General features: G+C 42.0%; 1 protein-coding gene across 3 annotated transcripts in view; it reads left to right on the forward strand.

Moving 5' to 3' along the window:
• RTEL1 (regulator of telomere elongation helicase 1) overlaps positions 1-18,052 on the forward strand; it is a 45,065-nt gene that overhangs the window by 23,147 nt on the left and 3,866 nt on the right. The window contains exons 23-35 of one of the 3 annotated variants that reach the window (XM_030232780.2): positions 83-226; positions 978-1,093; positions 2,591-2,714; positions 3,894-4,047; positions 5,366-5,520; positions 7,424-7,519; positions 8,628-8,835; positions 10,058-10,195; positions 10,884-11,000; positions 12,713-12,955; positions 14,359-14,529; positions 15,398-15,583; positions 16,077-16,180. In XM_030232780.2, the coding sequence (XP_030088640.1) occupies positions 83-226; positions 978-1,093; positions 2,591-2,714; positions 3,894-4,047; positions 5,366-5,520; positions 7,424-7,519; positions 8,628-8,835; positions 10,058-10,195; positions 10,884-11,000; positions 12,713-12,955; positions 14,359-14,529; positions 15,398-15,583; positions 16,077-16,180 (1,956 nt within the window). The remainder of the gene's footprint in view (positions 1-82; positions 227-977; positions 1,094-2,590; positions 2,715-3,893; positions 4,048-5,365; positions 5,521-7,423; positions 7,520-8,627; positions 8,836-10,057; positions 10,196-10,883; positions 11,001-12,712; positions 12,956-14,358; positions 14,530-15,397; positions 15,584-16,076; positions 16,181-18,052) is intronic. The other 2 variants (XM_030232781.2, XM_009093064.4) reach the window with 2 other exon arrangements.

Here is an 18,052-nt window from a genome sequence, read left to right on the forward strand (position 1 = left end):
GAGGAGAAGGGCCAACAACTGTTGAATTGCTCTGAAATGTTACTGCAAACTCCATTGAGGATGGAAAACTCTGTCCCTGCAGGCCAGTGAAGGCTTGGACTTTGCAGACATAAATGGACGAGGAGTCATCATTACTGGGCTTCCATTTCCCCCTCGTATGGAGCCCAGAGTTGTTTTAAAGATGCAATTCCTGGATGAGATGAGGAGAAGTGGTGCAGGTGGACAGGTAGGACTGGGCAGCTTCTCACTCTTGGCTGTTTGCATGTTCTTGTCGTTGGTTCTCCCTCTTGTCCCAGTGGGTTTTGGGTTTTGTTCTCCCCTCAGCCTCATGGGACCATGAATATCAAAAATTCAAACAGCTTGGGAATTTGTCACAAATCCAGCCACCTTTTTAAATAGTGTTGAGGGTTCCATGTTCTGGCACAGTCTTAAATATAGGCCCCAATAAAGGTTGTAATTAAAGTTTACAAAATCTTTGTATGTGTGTTATCCATCTCTCGTTCTGAGGGATGTTTTTCATCCAGAGAAAGCGTGGGCAGGAAGAATGGCCTGTGCTGGCAGTTTTGGGAATTATTGTTTTGGAAGTGTGGTGGTGTGTGTCAGGGTGTTTGGGTTTGGTGTTGTATTGCTTCAGGCACAAGAATGAATGATGTTACAATTTAGTCTGATCTACAGTCTTAAAGAATATGGTGAGTCTGTTGTGCTGCCAAGGCACTGAGTGCACCATATAGGAAATAGCCTGTCCAGCTGGACATTGCTACTTGAATTTTCTGTGCTCTGGAAATCAGGTGTGACTTTTGAGTCCACCTGTCTTTGGTTTTCCTCAGCTCTTTGAGATTTGTCAGTACATCTGGTTGATATTAACCAACACCTGTGCTTCACTTTTTATTTCTTTAGGAAAAAAACAATGACTGTACAGCAGAGAGAATACATTTTACCTGGTAAATAACATTGATTCTTCCTCCTACCTCTTGCAGTATCTGTCTGGGCGTGAGTGGTACAGTCAGCAGGCATCCCGGGCTGTCAACCAGGCCATCGGCCGGGTCATCAGGCACCGCCAGGACTACGGGGCCATCTTCCTGTGTGACCACAGGTAAACCCTGGCTCACCAAATCCCTGAACATTTGGGGCTGGAAGGAGCCTTAAAGCTCATCTCATTCCAACCCCCTGCCAAGGGCAGACACCTTCCACCACCCCCAGCCCCGTCCAACCTGGCCTTGAGCACTTCCAGGTTTGGGGCATCAATAGCATCAACAGCTTTATATCCCAGCATAGGTAATTTGAATTAAAATGTACTGATGTTGCTGTTTGGAAAAGGCTACAGTTCATAATAATAAAATTAATTCATATAACAGGTTACATAAATATTGCACTACTTCAGGAAACTAACTGGATTGTTATCTTCTGCTCCCCATCCATGTAGTCTCAGAGCTGCAGGAGGAGATTAATGGTTTTAATGGAAAATAAACCAATTTTTGGAATTCATGTTTGTAATACCATGGGAAATTATGTGACAACAATTTATGGTCTTGCATTTTCTCCATCTTTCATTTGAGATGGCAGTCATCAGCACTGCAGTGTTTTGAGAGAAGAAGAATGGAAATGAGGACAGATTATATTACTAAAACAATACTATTTATAGTCATATCCTGTATTAACATTATACTGCCTGAATATCCATTCATGTAATGCTAATTAGTATAATATGTATATTATAGGCAACAGGACTTTTACTGATAGTACATGGAATCAGCAAAGCCCTTTCTCCTGAGTGAAGGCATCACTCCATTATATTTACTGCTCTGTTATGTCTTTATTTGTGTTGCTACTCCTCTCTTGTCCTTTTGGATAGTGTCTTGGTTTGAAAAGACAGGTGTCTGCTAAGGAAGGCAGGAGCCTCCCCTGAAATGGGAAATGTAAACCCCTTCCCTCCAAATTATTATAATTTTGAAATTAAGGGGCTCTCAGGCAAAGATATGGGAGTAGAAAAAACAGTTCTTTATTGGGAAAATAAAAATAAAAATGCAATAATACAAAACAACACTGGCAGAGTCAGAATACAACCTGGCACCCTGAGGGTGTTGCAGCAGTCCCATTCAATGGTGGCTGCAGCCCTCCTGCAGTGACAGATGTGGTTGGAGCCCTGACCCTGTAGAAGGATAGAGTTTTCCTTTGAAGTTGCAGTGGTGGTGTAGATGGGCCTGGTCTTCCTCTGGGAATCCAGTGGGCAAAGGCTGCTGTGGTGTTCCAAATCTCAGCTTCCATCCAGGTAGGAATGCTTGGCTCCTCCCCCTGGGTGGAGCATCTCCTGGTGGGATGATGTAATTGTATCAGTCATGCAGTGAGGCTCAATAGCCCATTAGCAGAAGGTATCTCCCTGGAGGGAGGATGGGTGGAAGAGATAAAGAAAACTGCCCCACATGGCTTTAACACAAGATAACTGCCCCCCCTAATTCTAACAGATGACAATAGAATACACACCCCCAGCCTCATCTTGCATTGCAGCCTAAGAGAGATAGTGATCTAGGGTTCTTTTAATTAATTTAGTCCAACCTGGCAAATAATTCTCAGGTTTTCCCATCCTGCCCAGGTTCACAACTTGTGATGTCAGGGGCAAACTGCCCTCGTGGGTCCGACCCTACGTGAACGTTTATGACAACTTTGGGCACGCGGTCAGAAGTGTCTCCCTCTTCTTCCGTGTGGCTCAAGAAATTGTAAGTGTCTTAAAAAAAACCCCATAAAATGAACAACAACTTTCCTGAATAGTTTTGGAAACTGGGAATGCTAAGCTTGGTGGGAGATGTGAGAGAATCACAGATGATCTCAAATTGGAAGTGATGCTTAAGGATCACTGAGTCCAGCTCTCTGCTCTTCACAAGCCTGCCCAACACAGAGTCACTTGTCACTTCTAAAGACTGGAAGATTTTCTGGAAGGAGGTAGGCCTCATCTTTCTCCATGAGTGATCTGGGACAGGATGTTGTTCTTGTACTGGGCAACTCATTAGTTAGATTACAAAAATAACTTCCTCTTGCAGCTCTCCCTAAATAAACATGTATTTATTGGCTGGTATGCAAATCCTGGAACTGATATTGGCATCCAGAGGCTTTCTATCTCAGGGAGAGGTTATGTGTGTGGAAGGCTCATACCCCAAAATTTAAATTGAAGCTGACTAGTAATAAAGAGTAATACAAACCATCCATTGTTATTGCAGTTCAACACTGGGTCATCTTTACTAAAACAGCTTTTCTATTAGCATTAGGAAGCTGATGTTGTCTGTAATAGTTCCTTGATTTAAAAAGTAATATTGTAAAAAGTCTTCCTAATTCACTGGAGAAAGTCATAGCAAGAAATGGGCTGGAAGCCAGAATGGAAAATTCTTTGCTTCCAAAACGGAGGTTAAGATTAAAATAAGCACTTAAAAATTTCATTTACAGATTTGAACAACTTCCTGGAAGATGCTTTAGCCAACTACAAGGCTAAAAGAGTTGTTCAAGCTAATTAGTTACATATGGATGATGCTGCTGGACTTGATGATCTTTTCTGATTATGAGTGACAGTTTCATGGTAAATCAAAAACACAAGCCAATGTGCTTTGTCAGAAGGAGCTGTTTTTGCAGGCATACCATTAGGAACTGATTTTCTTTAGCAGGTCATGATCCTTTTTCTGGTACCAAGTCACTTAGAGTGCACTTACTGCACTTCAGTTGTGTCACTTGAGAGCTGTTTTATCCTTTTTTTCAAAAGCCCATAAATCCAGAGTGTGAAACAGTCTTGCTACCAAAGGTTATTTGGGGAAAGGGGGATGTCTTTGGATTGTTGCTGAGATTTTTGGTCACAGATGGAGTGGAAAAGGGGCCTTTGCCTATTGTAACACTTTGTAAACTGCTTGCAGATGCCCCCACCCCTGCCTCAGTGCCCTCCTGGACATGCTGGATCCCTGAGTGAAAGCAATGCAGCACCTTCTACTTCATCTGAGCAGATCCTCTCCGTGCAAAAAGCTAAAAACCTGGATGACCATGTTCCAAGTTTGAAGAGGAAAAGGAAAGGTAATATTTGGGTCCTCACAGATGCACCTTTTTTAAACTGAACCAGGACAAGGAGGATCAAGAGGCTGGAAACTGGGAGAGAAAGCAAGGAGAGCTCAAAGACTGATGTAAAAGTCTGGTCAGATGGGACACAGTTAAGCCTTAGAAAATGGGGCAAAACAGTTGAAATTGCAGAGAAAATTGCAGAGAAAAGAGGCAGATGGGGCTGGCAAAAGTGTCCCACAGAGGAGGAGGAGTTTTTTGGTGGAGTCTCACAGATAATTTGGAAAATAAGACCTGGAAGCCTCTTTCCGCCTAGCACTGGCTTCCATGTGTCCTCATTCCATCCTGTTGTGTAGATGACTCTTACCCAGTAGTCTAAGAAAACAAAAAGGGCATGGCAACAAAACCATATTTCAAATTTTGTGGGTAGCTAACACTAAAGAAGAAAGCATTTCTCATGTCAGATATTCTTTCAGCACTCTAGACTGCTCACTGGTTTGGAACAGAGCAGTGATGTTTGTTTAAAGCTGTGGTTCCTAATCAGTTATGAGTGAGGTTGACATTGCCTTGAAGGCAGTTGTTAAAGAGATTACTTTGGCCACCACTTTTTTCCCCCTCTCAGTTTCCAGCTGTGCACTTTTTGCTCCTTTATTGATTCGAGTCTATCTTTTGTGCAGTTGCAGAGTTAGAAGCTGAGCTTTGCTGAACCAGTTTATTTACCTTCCATACACTTGACTGCCAGATCCATCTCAGAGAATGGACTGGAATGTGTGGCTGGAGGTGAAGGGAGGAAGCTGCATTTCCTGTTTCATAGAGATTTTCAGTTGCATTGCATCAGCTGTAACATCAAACTGCCCTGTAGTCATATTGATCATGATATACTCCCATTCTTATCAAAAGAGTGACTTTCCTTAGAAACTGACTGTTGGAGTAATTCCACAAAGTAGTGGAAATACATTTTGAAGGTAATGTCTTAAAGAAATATCAAGCTGATACTAATTTAACCCTACTTACAGATCAAAATTCTTATATTTGAAACATGGATTCTGATTAGTGAGAATATGTAATTTGGGACCTTGGTAATTGTCTTATGGGTATTGATACTATAGGAATTGTAGGCTTTAAAAAAACTTGCTCTGTTTAAAAGTAATAGATCATGTTTTGTACCAAAATCTCTTAAAAACTCTGGATCTCAGTTTTGGGAAAATCCCTCAACAATTCATCAACACATATTTGTGTGTTGCTTTGTAAGATGGGGAACTATCACTAAATGAAACAAAATGCAGGAGAGGATGTGGAATGTGAATTTGTCTCCTGTGTTCTGCTGTGATGGCAGTAAATGGAGATGGAGCACCCAGCCTGTGTGTGGAATATGAACAAGAGTTTGTCTCACCCCGAAGAAAATGTGTTGGGCTTTTGGATGCCTTGGAGCGCAGTGAGAAGAGCAGTGAAGATGCAGAGGAGGAAACTGATTTGCCAGGAGAGGAAAAGGTAATAGCAAAATACTTCCTTATAAGTAAAAATTGCAGGCTCTAAAGCAAAATGGTTTTGGCATCCAGAGAACCAGCTCAATCCTCTGTTGAGAAAAGCTCACTGTAATCAGCACCAGTAACTGCAAGTTCTCATAACTAAATTAATCAAAGGGTTTCCTTGCCACTTTCAAGGAGATGGTTGACAGGTATGTGCTTGTTCTGTGCTCCAAGGCTGCTGACCAGAGATTCCTGGAAGTTAACCACACTTTCTGAGGAGCAAGGAGCTCTCAGAGAAGAGGTTTGTAAATACACAATTTGTCCTGGATAGACTCTGTGTCAGCACTTGGTATGAGACCAGATATTGAATTTAAAAAAGGGTGGGAGAGGGTTTATGGATTAGAAATTGCATTTACAGATGAAAATCTTTGATTTGCCCCAGAGAAAGAATATTGCTGACTTGTGGAATATTTTATCTGAATCAAAAATTCTCCATCACAGGATCAACAAAGCTGCTTCTGTGCTGTTAATTTTCTTTCCTCTTGGATTGGTATTTTTGATACATCCATGATTAAGATGTGTTCTTGCTTGCAATGCCAATTGCAGCATTCTGAAGTACTTTCCTCAGGGCAAGAATGCCTGAGGTAAAATGTGTAAATGTAGGAGTATCTGGGGAATATCTGAGTAGGCCCAAGGACATGAATGAAGACACGTACAGAACAGAAGGAATGTACAAAGGGCAGCAAATATTTAACTTGTGTGCAGCCAAGTGGGAAATGGGCTCTGTCACCCGTTGCGTGGCCATGACATCGACACCAAAACCTATTCTTTGGAAAGCCTGGCACATTTCCAGGGACTTTGGTAACTCAGCTACAGAATATCCCTAACACAGCTGCAGTGCTTTTGGCAGAGCTCAGCATTTCCTGGAGTTAGGTAAATTGATAAACCAAATAGCTTGACAGTTGCTCATGTCCAGTTCCTATTTGTGTATTTGGCATTGCTGCTTGTCTGAGGCTTGTGGAGAGCTCTGGGGTCACCCTGTGCTGCTCCCAAATTGGTGACCTGATCCCAGCAGTCTGGTGGGTGTAGTCCTGAGACAGGCAGTGGCTCTCAGGCAGCCAGCTTTCTCTCTGAGTCCAGCACTGAGCACTGGATTTGGACTGAGGATGGGGTTGGTGTCATTTCCTGTCTTCACCATCCAGCACAGTGTCTGTCATCATTTTTCCTTTAATCAAAGTTACACTGCACTCTTGATCCCTAAATAATCAAAGTTTAGCTGCTCTCATTCTGAAAGAATTTGCTTTGCCACCTCAAAAATCCACAATACAAGTAATAATTTCTTAATCCATTTAAGTAATAACAGTTCCCTGTAATCAGATTTCTTTGTGAGTTACGCCTCATGTCTAGGAAGACTTATTTCTGTTGAACCATACTTTTCAAGGTGCTGCCTTTACACAGCATGGGACTAAAAAGATAGTTTTGATAATTTTTCTGATTTACTGCATGTATCATATATATTTGACTTGCTGCTTATATTCCAATTCTTCATTCCCTTATGTACAGAGAATTCCAGACAGGAAAGTGAAGGGCCATGTGAACCACTGGTTACACACAGTCTGTGTACACTCTCAGGCTGCCCTGGAACAGTCTGCTGTGAGTCCAGCTTTGCTTAGCCAGGAATTTGCACCCTCAAGACCAACTTTGTCTTTAATTTCTTCTAGTTTGGTCTCTGTGAGTTGTCCAGTAAATTTCTACCCTCTAGAAAGAGGGTAGGCTCTGTTACAATAATTTAGGTTGACTTGTTTCACTTTCTTGAATGGTGTCATAAACTGGGTTACCAGGTTTTACTGCTGGAAATACCTAAATGAAATGGGCAATATCTCTGAAAAGCATTTTTTGTGCCTTACTTACTTTTTTCTTCACAGGCACATCGTCTGTCCACACTTTCCCTTCAGTATGAGAAGAGATTAACAGATGAGCAGAAAGGAGGAAGGAAGAAAATAAAGCTAGTCAGCAATACAGTATGTGTTTCCCTGTGTCTGTGCCATCCTTTCCATTTATAGATTGCTTTAATTTGAATTGGAAATTTCCAGGCAGACAGATAACTGTTGCTAGAACAAGTGTGTTTTTTCTCCAAATTGTAAATATTCATCTGTGCACATCTGAAAGCTATTTGTCGTGCTCTTTCCCAAATCCAGACATCCCAGACCAAATCAAGCACAGGTCCACATAGAGTGGTAGGTGAAAAGACTTGTTCTCTGACACTGATTGCTTTATGAACAATTTGACCACGGTGGTTTCACTCTTTTTGATTAAAATGGAGTAGTTCAGTTAGCAGGAACCTACAATGATCAGCAAGTCCAGCTGCTCTGGTAGAGCCTCAAATGGTTGAACTGACCAGTTTGGGGTAAGGGATCACATCTTACCCCTGTGAGGTGGGTCATGGTTGTGTGTTAGCTCTGCAGCTGTGCATTAATGTTTTGTCCTGTCTCCAAACCCAGTCAACTCATTATGCAGCCAATTGCTTAAGTCACAATAAATTCAGGAGAAGTCCGTGGGTGATGTGAGTGCCAGTAGTTGTCCAAGGTGCTGTCCTAACTGGATGTTCCCTGTCTGTCGATCTGCCAAGCACCTGGCAAACGAAACTGATCCCGAAGCCGATAATATCTAAGAGAAGATAGAAGGAAGAGAACAGGTTCATGCAAAAGGTTGTGTTTGGAATTTGTTGCTATCTGATGTCATGATGACTCAGCTCAGCCTCCAGCTTTGGAATAGATGTGATTTTTTTTTTAACCCTTCTCCTAAGAATAGAATTGTGCAATGATACTTGGCTGCCTTCTCTAGGAATTTTTCTTGAAGCTATCTGTTTTGGCAGTGAGCAAGAAGAATTATGGGGGTGACTGCCATAACTGCACCCCGTTAGATGGAAACATCTATGGCTTAGTGGAGAGAGTGGTGCTGCTCAGTGGGCCATTGGACTGGATGACTCTAGAGGACTTTTCCAACCTCAGCTATTCTATGATTCCTTTCATTACCCTGTGTGCTGTTGAAATTGTAAACATATTGCTTCCAGCTGAAATGAACCCCTCACGTGCTGCTTTTTACTGAGGGGCGTTTCCTGCCTTGCAGCAGGAGCGCAGAGCGGAGCCGGCCGAGCCCAAGAAGGCGCGGGCCACGTTTTACATCGCCACGGTGAAGGACACCCTGAGCCAGCAGAACTACGAGCTCTTCTCCAAGGCTCTGCAGCAGTACAAGAAGACAGATGACTTCCATGCCATGCTGTCCCAGATGAGCTCCCTCTTTGTAGAAGATGAAAAAAAGCATGTCTTGCTGAGAGGTACTTTCAGAGTGTTTGTGCATCCCTGGTGTATTTGTAGACGTGACTTTCGTCTTTTAAACAGGCTTGGGTATTTCAGAAATGTTTTAGATGTGAAGTACAACTCAATTAAGATGATTCATCACTATATTCCCAGATAACGCAGAAAATTCTCATCAATCTGATTATCATGTGTTAGCTCATATCTTGACTTGAAGAAAATCCTGTTCTGTGGAAGTTTGTGTTATTTTAAGCCTTGTCTAAAAGTACAGTGACTTATTCCTGGTAGTTTAGGAGATCAAGAGTGTGGTTGTGTGAGTTGGAGAGATGCCTTCGTAAGGGTTCAGTGCTAAAGCAGAAAATAGATAGAATATAGAGAGAAATTTTCTGTTTAGATAATTGTGAGTGTAAAACAAAGGATCTGGGCAAACATGGATAGTTACTGCATTGGCTGCATGGCTGGTTTTTTATTGCCTTTTAACTCTACTGATAGGAACTGAATTCCCACCAAGAGTTCTTCTAGTTTAACAGTATTTTCTGTGTGATTTTTCCTTTCCCTCTCAGTTTCTGAACAAAAGGACAGATTTTTCTGTGACTTTTCCATCAGCTGAAATAATAAATGCATAGTTATGCATTTATTTATAGTTTCAGGGAAATTCTAAGGTTAAAGAATGGGAAGCTCAGTCACTTGGTTTCCCAATTTGCTATGATCTACATAAATAAGAAGATATTTGATCATCAAATCAAGGTCTTAATCTAGTTTTGGAAACTGTCAGGCACCTGAAACCTAAAGTTGTTTTAAAGTTCTTTAGGGTTCTGGTTGGCCAGCATTTTGTGGTGAGTAAGTAATGTGAGGTGTAAAGTTAACAGTTTATCAGTTATTTGAAGTATCAGCCTAGCAGTTACTTGGATCTCAACGTTTCTGAGGCACCTCCAGGGCTGTTTCACTGAGAGGTGAGTTACTTTATATTTACTGTGAAAAAATGAGATTTTACCTACTGGTGATAATATTGCTTAATGTTTGCATGATAGATGACCTTTGTGTAATTTGTAAGTGTGCTTATTGTATAAATATTACATAAAAACATTTAGATTTTAATTTATTTAGTTGCACCTTTTTCTCTAAACTTGAAGTTCCACTGTTGTAGCTTTCGGTAGCATTTATTGATTTTTTGCCTGTTGTGGATTAATTTTTTTTTTCTTTCTTTTTTTTTTCCCCCCTTTTCCCTCTCTCTGATGCAAGATTTTTACCAGTTTGTTCGACCTCAGCATAAAAAGCAGTTTGATGAAGCGTGCTGCAATCTGACTGGAGTGGGCTGTGGCTACAAACCTGAGCACAGCCTCCCATGGGAGGAGAGGGAGATCCTGGCCAAGAGAATGGGTGAGAACTTGGTTCAGTTGTAGCATTTGAAGGACAAATATCCTTGTTCACCCAGTCATAGAGCAGGATGTGTCTGAGATGTAGAAATGCAAGGAAGTTCAATTTCATCGATACTGAGCTAAGTCTCTGCTCTCCATGGTCCTCTTGCCTTCCCATGAGCTGTGCAGATGCCTGAGCATTGGTTACTGCAGAGTTGATAATGATGCCATTTTGCTTCAAAAGGGGATTTCACTGATGCTGAAATTATTTACTCTGGGAAATGAAACAGCCTGGTGTGTGACTTCTTTTCTGCCCACAAAGTGCCAGCAGAATTGTGGATAGAGGGTGATTGTGTCCTCACAGAACTTGTCAAATCTGTGAAATCCTGGAGCAGTAGAGTTCTGAAAAAGTGAGATGTTAGGTCATCATCAGAGAAATAAATCTATGTGGAATCCCAGACTGGTTTGGGTTGAAAGGGACTTTAAAACTCATCCAGTTCCACCCCTGCCATGGGCAGGGACACCTTGCTCTATCCCAGGTTGCTCCAAGCCCCATCCAACCTGGCCTTGGACACTTCCAGGGCAGGGGCAGCCACAGCTTCTGTGGGCTGCTCAGATGTTTACAGCACAGGATGGCATACATTGAAATGCACCATTCCATGTTCATTCTTCCCTCAATTCACTTGTAATGGACTGGTTTTGTTTAACAGAAGAAAAACAGAGCCAGCAGAAAAGTACATTCTCCAAGGCCTCATGTGCTCAGCTGAACCCTGGGCTCCACCTGAACCAAGGAGGATCCCACTTGACAACAGGACTGAATAGTGCAGGTACCCTCCATGCTTAATAAAAACCAGTCTATTGTGTTTTATTTCATAACTGATTGGAAGTTCTCCTGGGGCAAACCAATGTTCTTTATGCTTGCCTAGCACAGTGGCTCCCCCTCTGTAGGTGGGAGGGATGATAATTCAGAATTTTCAGCAAGGATTGTGCAAAACAAAACATGAAAGTCAATGAATTAAATCAAGGTGGATGTGAAAGAAACCAGCTGAAGCCAGACACTTGTACTAGAGGCTGAGCTGGGAAAAGTGGGGGTTGGGCACGGGTCTGCTGGGCTTCCTGTTTGTCCAGGGTCCATGAAAGGGAGCCAGTTAAGGAGTGTGAGTTAAGATTACCTCAGTATGAATTCAGGTATGTAGAAACTGTTTCATTTTGTTCTTGGTGCAATGTGTACACTCCCTCTGTGGACAGCCTGTTTTTTTCTGCAGAAACAGAGAGTACTGAGTGTAATCTCTGTGTGTATCCCTCTAATCTCACTCTGTCCAGTATTTATCTTCAAACTCATGGGCTCATTTATTTAATTATGGGTTTTCCTGAGAACAGCTGGGAATTTTTTGTGTTTCTCACAAGGAAATGAGTAGGATCATTGGACAGCTTAGAAGTCTTTCTTTAGAGGACAAAGAATAGTCAAATGCTAATCCTTTCTTTAAAAAACAAGCCAGTTTCCTGGAAGGCTTTAAATACTTCTAATGTGTGAAACCATACTGTTTCTTTTGGTTTGTTTTTCCATTTTCTTTTCTATTTTGAGAATATTTGAATAAAGCAGAATCATTAGGAATTATCTTGTCCTGAAACCATTAGAATGGTTTCACAGAAACTTGTTTCCACAAAAAGTAATTGAGAAAATAATAGGAGTGAATGGATATGTTATATCTATGCCTCCTTAGGAAGAGAATGCTTCTGTGGAAATATAAGAAAGCTCTAGGACAGGCAATAAATACTGATTATAAAATGCACACCCAAGTTTTTTTCCCTACCAGCAAACTGAATGAAGCCTGTGTTTTGAAACCTAATTATCTTTATCCTCCAATAAAGGACTTTTAAAGATCCAGATACCAAAATATATGGTAGCTTAATTTAAATAAATTTCTTATCATATCCTTCATCCATATTTGCATGCCTGTGATATGCAAAACAGAACTTTTTCCTCTAAAACATACCAGAAGTGAGAGAATAATATTGTAAATAAAGTTCACTTGGCATTTAGCAGGATGTTCCAAGCTGCTCCTCCCTTTTGCAGATCTCCTACATGGCCCTTGTGCTCTCTTGAGTGTTGTTTCAGGTCAGATAGCATTTTTGGACATCATTTTACTGGTATGAAACACACACCCCACCCCTTGTCTGCTCTTTTTATTAAGGGGTGAGAAATCTGAACTTTAAAATTACCCATTTCAGGCCAGTAGGGTTGGTTTACTCATCTGTTTACCCTCATTCCCTAGTGACCTTCTGAAACATTTCTCCATTTCAAATGATCAAGGAGCTCCAGAAGATGCTGAAAGTGATCCCCAAAATAATTTTGCTCTGTTGCCATTTCCAGGAGCAGGTCTGGCCATGCCACAGGGCAGGCCAGTATGGCTGGGCAGGTGGGGTTGGCTTCACCATTTTGAAATAGTTCAGGAATTCCCTCTTAATGTAAGAGGTGGATATGATGGAGTGGCCTGTTTGTTCCTCAAGCCCTGCTCACATGTTTTTTGTCTCCCAGGGCAGAATGCCAGTGCAGCTCCAAGGAAAGAGGCTGAAAAGGCTCCAGGCTCCAGGAGAGAGCATCACCAGGCCCTCAGGACTGCCTATCTCAGTGATGTGCAGAGGGCTTTGGAAAAAAGCAGCTACAGCCAGTTCTATGAGGCTCTGCTGGCTTACAAGAAGACAGATAATTACGATGCCATGGTGTCAGTGATAGCAGCTCTCACCACCGAGAGGCCGCAGGACTTTCATCTCCTACAAAGTAAGAGGTTTTTTTAAAAACACTTTTATTTATTTGAAAGGAAAGTGTGGCAGCTGTGATCTCATGTGAGGTCTCACCTTTTGGTTTAGCTACCCAGATCAGCAGAGCAGCTGGAACAATGGGTTCAGTGAATGCCATTCAGAGAGCAGCACATGTCAAGGTTATGAAATGTTAGCTCTGCTCAGGTAGAAATTGTCCATTAAAAACATTACACAGCACTTCAGTAATTCCAGTCCTAACCTTCATCCCACCTGTTTTTTCTCCTCAGATACTGCAATTGCTCTTTAGAAAGGACAGTGGTGACTATTGAACTGACCCAATTTTATTCCCATGACGAGTGATTGCTGTACTGGTGCTAAGTTCTTAGATAACTTCCAGGTTTCAGGACAAGCAGTCAGGCTTTTCATTTACTAATCTTCTACAGAGCTTCAGCTGAAAATATTTCTGAACTGTGATAGAATTTATTTTCTCAGACGTGGTTTGGTTTATTTTCCGTTCATGGGTTTAGTAATGGAAGAGTTTAGGGAACTACAGATTTTTCAAATTTGAAATTGGACTTAATTGTTTGAAAGAAGAAGATGAGGCATTATATGCTGATCCTGACTGCCTCAGTGGTGGTATCTTGTGTGATGTGACACCTCAATTCCACCTTCTCCCATATCTCTGAGGTGACTTCTGCTGGAAATGATGCATTCAGTGTATGCTGGGAAATGCTGATGGAATTTTGTTTGTTATCTTTAGCAGATAACAATAAATATTCCAGTGGCCTTGAACAAGTACCATAGTCTGCAAGTTGTGAGAGAATACCCTTATCCTGGTATGTTAAGTAACTGTTAAGTTAGATTTGTCTTGGCAAAGTGGAGAGTGGGAGAACATGAGCTGTGTGAGTCATAACCTCCCCCTGAGCACTCTTTCACAGTCACTGTCTTTACTGAGCAAATGTTTTGACCTCAGAGAACCTTGTGGTAGAATTGTCTGTGCTTGGCAGTAAGTCATAATTGGGGTTTTTTAGAATTTCTGTATGTGTGTTGTGAATCCTTGTCAACCAAACAGTAACAAGAAATTTCCTTCCTGAGGGTCTCTCTGGATGTTGTGTGTATACCTGATCACTCGTCAAGTGAAGTGCTGGGGCGGGTGTTTATTCTGAGCTGTAGAGAGTAGAAGAATTTCAAGACAAATTGAGATTATTTTCAATACTATATACTCATCTGCCCTCTGGCAAGGAAAGCCCCGTAATTATAAAAATCACAAAAGCATCAAGTGTTTCACCAAGCTGAAGATACTCTGAGGAATCTGACTGCTATTATTCAGCTTCCAAAGAATTTCTCCCCTCCAAAGCAAGGAGTCTTCCATGGTCAGGCATGGATTTTCCTGTGCATTTGACTGTTTTTTCTTTTGGCCAGGGTTTTACATGTTCGTGCGTCCCCACCACAAAGAGCAGTTCAGAGAGCTGTGTAAGGGTTTGACTGGAATGGTCTGTGGTGATGGGGAGAAGCAACTCCAACATCTGGAGCAAAGTGAAGGGAAACCCCAGAGCTTGGAGAGCTGCACAAAAGGAATCAGCCACATACAAGGTAGGGAATGAGCAGTTGTCACAAGTTGAGAATCTTACTTATTATGATGATGGGTAGGGCTCAACAGCCTCACAGCCATAGAATCACAGACTGGCTTGAGTTAGAAGAGACCTTAAACCTCATCCAGTTCCACTCCCTGCCATGGGCAGGAACACCTTCCATAGACCAAGTTCCTCCAAGCCCCATCCAACCTGGCCTTAAATGCTTCCAGGAATGGAGCAGCCATAGCTTCTCTGGACACCCTGTGCCAAGGCCTCTCCACCTTCACAGGGAAGAATTTCCCTCTAATCTCTAATCTAAACCTGCTGTCCTTTAGTTTAAAGCCATTTGCCCTTGTCCTATCATTCCCCACCCTTGTGAAAAGTCCCTCTCCTGGGCTGGGGCCTCCCTGCCTGAGGCCTGTCAAGGAGAATCAAAGTCATTGGTTATCTCTACATTGGGTTAAAAAAACCACACTCAAACAGGAGTAAGATAAAAGGTAACATGAGGTGGGGAAGTGCAAGGAAATAAGAAAGAAATTAGATTTAATTCTGCCATGTTAAAACTGTGAGGTGTGTTAAGGGTGAAGGCAGAATCTTTACATCTAAGTGGGATGGGAGCAGGAGTGGATCAAGGCCCATTCTGTAGGAAGAAGTGCCATAGAACTATTTCAGTATAAAGGGTCTCTTTCAGTGATGTTGCATGTGTTAGTATCTATCAAAAACTTCTGTTGCCAAGCACTATGGCATAAAAACTAGTTCTTTACATTTGTTTTTCTTCTTATACAATGGCAACTGAGTGAATTTACTGTTGACTGTGTTTTGCAGAGTCTTAGTGTTTGTTTTGCATGATACAGGTTCATACACTGGTTTTCTCTTTTTCTCCCCAGATGCAGCCCCCTCTAAGAGTGGGGCACCAGAAAAAATTCAGAGTAAGATTTCCTCCTTCTGCTTCAGCCAGAAAAGTGAACTTCAGTTGCCAAAGACTGAATTGTCCAAAGAAACCAATAATGTGAGAGCACCCACAGACTCTGGAGTTGTGCCCATCTTTCCCCTAGAGATGGAACCAGAGTGTGGTAGGTACAGAAGAGAGTTGGGATGTAATTTTGTAATTCTTGGGAATAAAAATAAATTACAGAAATGAGACTGATAGTGTATGAAACCACTGGTTCCTGCCTCTATTTGCTCAGGTGCAGTGTGATTGGTGTGGTTTGCTAAGGAGAATCTGTACTTTCTGTACCTTGCACGTGCTCTCAAAGTTCTTCATTGTCTTCATCACAATGCTTTAGTAGTTTCCTGAGAACTTTAGGGATTTTTTTTCTTCACAACTTCCTTGTAAAGGAAGGATGTAACCCGAGTTCCTACTGGGATCTGAAGCATCAAGAGACTGTGAGGTCACTTGAAAGCAATAATGTGGCAGGACACTATTGAGGCAGATCATTACACTCATGGTCATTGTTTTCTGGACTGCACTGGAAGTGTGGATACATGAGAATTTCGCAGGTGATTACAGGAATTTAGTCATTTCCTCCCTCTCTTTCTCTCTCCTCACCCTCCCCTCTGTTCTAGGAAGATTCCACTGCTCTAACTGCAAATCCGAGGATGATGTGCCTTTTAAATGCCCATTATGTGACTTCACTTGCTGCAAAACGTGCTGGAAGCAGTTCTTAAAGGTTCTCCTGTTTATTGGTTTGGTTTTTCCCAAAACTGCCGGGGAATTTTGTGCTTTGCAGGAGAATGACGTGAACGAGCCTGGAATCAGAATTCTTCTGTTTCCAGGAAGAGCACCCAAATGCCAATGGAAGATTTACCACTTGATCCATTGTTTCCCATGGTTTGCAATATGATTGGAGGCAGATCTCTGCCCTAAGCTGGGGTTTTTACACTTTGGCATCTTTCCGAGCTGCCTCCACATGTTTTCTGGTCTAAAACTACAAAGGCAACAAGCTGTGGAGTCAACTTTAATAACTCTGTTGTTTTTTAATATTTTAATGTTTATTCAAAACTTTTTTTCTTTCTCAGTTTCATAATTTTCCCCATCAAAGTCTTGCTGTAAAACTCTGTTATGAGAATGAGGCAAACAAGGAACAGGCTGCCCAGGGAAGTGGTTGAGTCACCATTCTTGGATGGATTTATGGTGTGTAGATGTGGTACTTAATGGCATAGCTAAGAGGTAAACTTGACAGTGCTGGGTCAACCATAGGACTCTGTGACCTTTTGGGTCTTTCCCAACCTAACAATTCTGTGAATCTGTGATTCTGAATTCCTGCTCAAAGATCTCCTGTCGGTAAGAGGATGTAGCTGGTCCCAGGGTGCCTGGGTTTGGGAGCATCTTACCCAGCACTTAATTCAGCAGCCAGGTGTTAAAAGACTTTCAAAACCAGAATAATGCAAGAGTTTAGGGGTTTCTAAACATTCATATGTGATGAGAAGGCTGCTGATCAGTGGAGCTCAGGAATATCCAAAAACAGTACAGCAGGAAAAGAAACTTCTTCAGCTTGTCAATCTATAAGCAAGTACAAAATAATCTGCTATTCCAAGTTCCAGAGAAAGATATTTTTCTCAGGAAGACATTGAATTGTCAGGTGAGGATAGAAAACATTGGGCTGACATTCAAATAAAATATAGCGGCCAAGACAGGGTTGGTCCAAGAGGAATATAGAATAAGCATAGGATCAGGGTGGTTTGGGTTGGAAGGGACATTAAAGCTCATCTCATTCCAAGTCCCTGAAATGAGCAGGGACACCTGCCTCTATCCCAGGATGGTCAAACCCCCCTCCAGCCTGGCCTTGGACACTTCCAGGGATGGGGCAGCCACAGCTTTTCTGGACAGCCTGTGCCAGCAGCTCACCACCCTCACAGGGAAGAATTTCTTCCCAATATCCCATCTAACCCTGCTCTATTTTAAGGCTTCTCCCCCTTGTCCTGTCACTCCAGGTCCTTGTTTAAAGCCCCTCCTGAGGAGGGCACACAGGGAGGTGCTGAGCTCTTCTCCCTGGGATTTAATGTCAGAATTCATCAGACTGGATATCAGGAGACATTTCTATACCAAGAGGTTGGTCAGTTACTGGAAGAGGTTTCCTAGAGATGCCTCAATGCTCTTTAATATTACAGAGCCATAACTTCTGTTCAACCATTAAAGAGGTTAGGCACTTGGACTGTAGGATCACTGTAGGTCCCTTCCTACTGGAAGTGTTCTTTCCCTTCTATTTAAATATCCCCTGCATCCCATTTCCATGTTTGAGGAAATGACTCATGGGTCATTTGCTAATAATGATTTCCATATTTTCTACTTACTGAATAATCTTATTATTAATTATTTTGATATTATCCACTTACCTGATTAATCTTACTTACAGACACGCCTACACGTGTAGTGATTAATGTTCTCAGTGTACAGGAGTGTTAAGTGGCTCATGATGTGATTCACGTGTTGTTTGGTTAATGAAAAGTCAAATACAGTCACAGAATCATTTATTTTGGAAGAGACTTTAAAGACCATCAAGTCCAGCCATCAATACAGCACCACCACTGTGTTCACCTTA

This window comes from Serinus canaria, chromosome 20 (genome assembly GCF_022539315.1).
Source record: "Serinus canaria isolate serCan28SL12 chromosome 20, serCan2020, whole genome shotgun sequence".
Taxonomy (NCBI): domain Eukaryota; kingdom Metazoa; phylum Chordata; class Aves; order Passeriformes; family Fringillidae; genus Serinus; species Serinus canaria.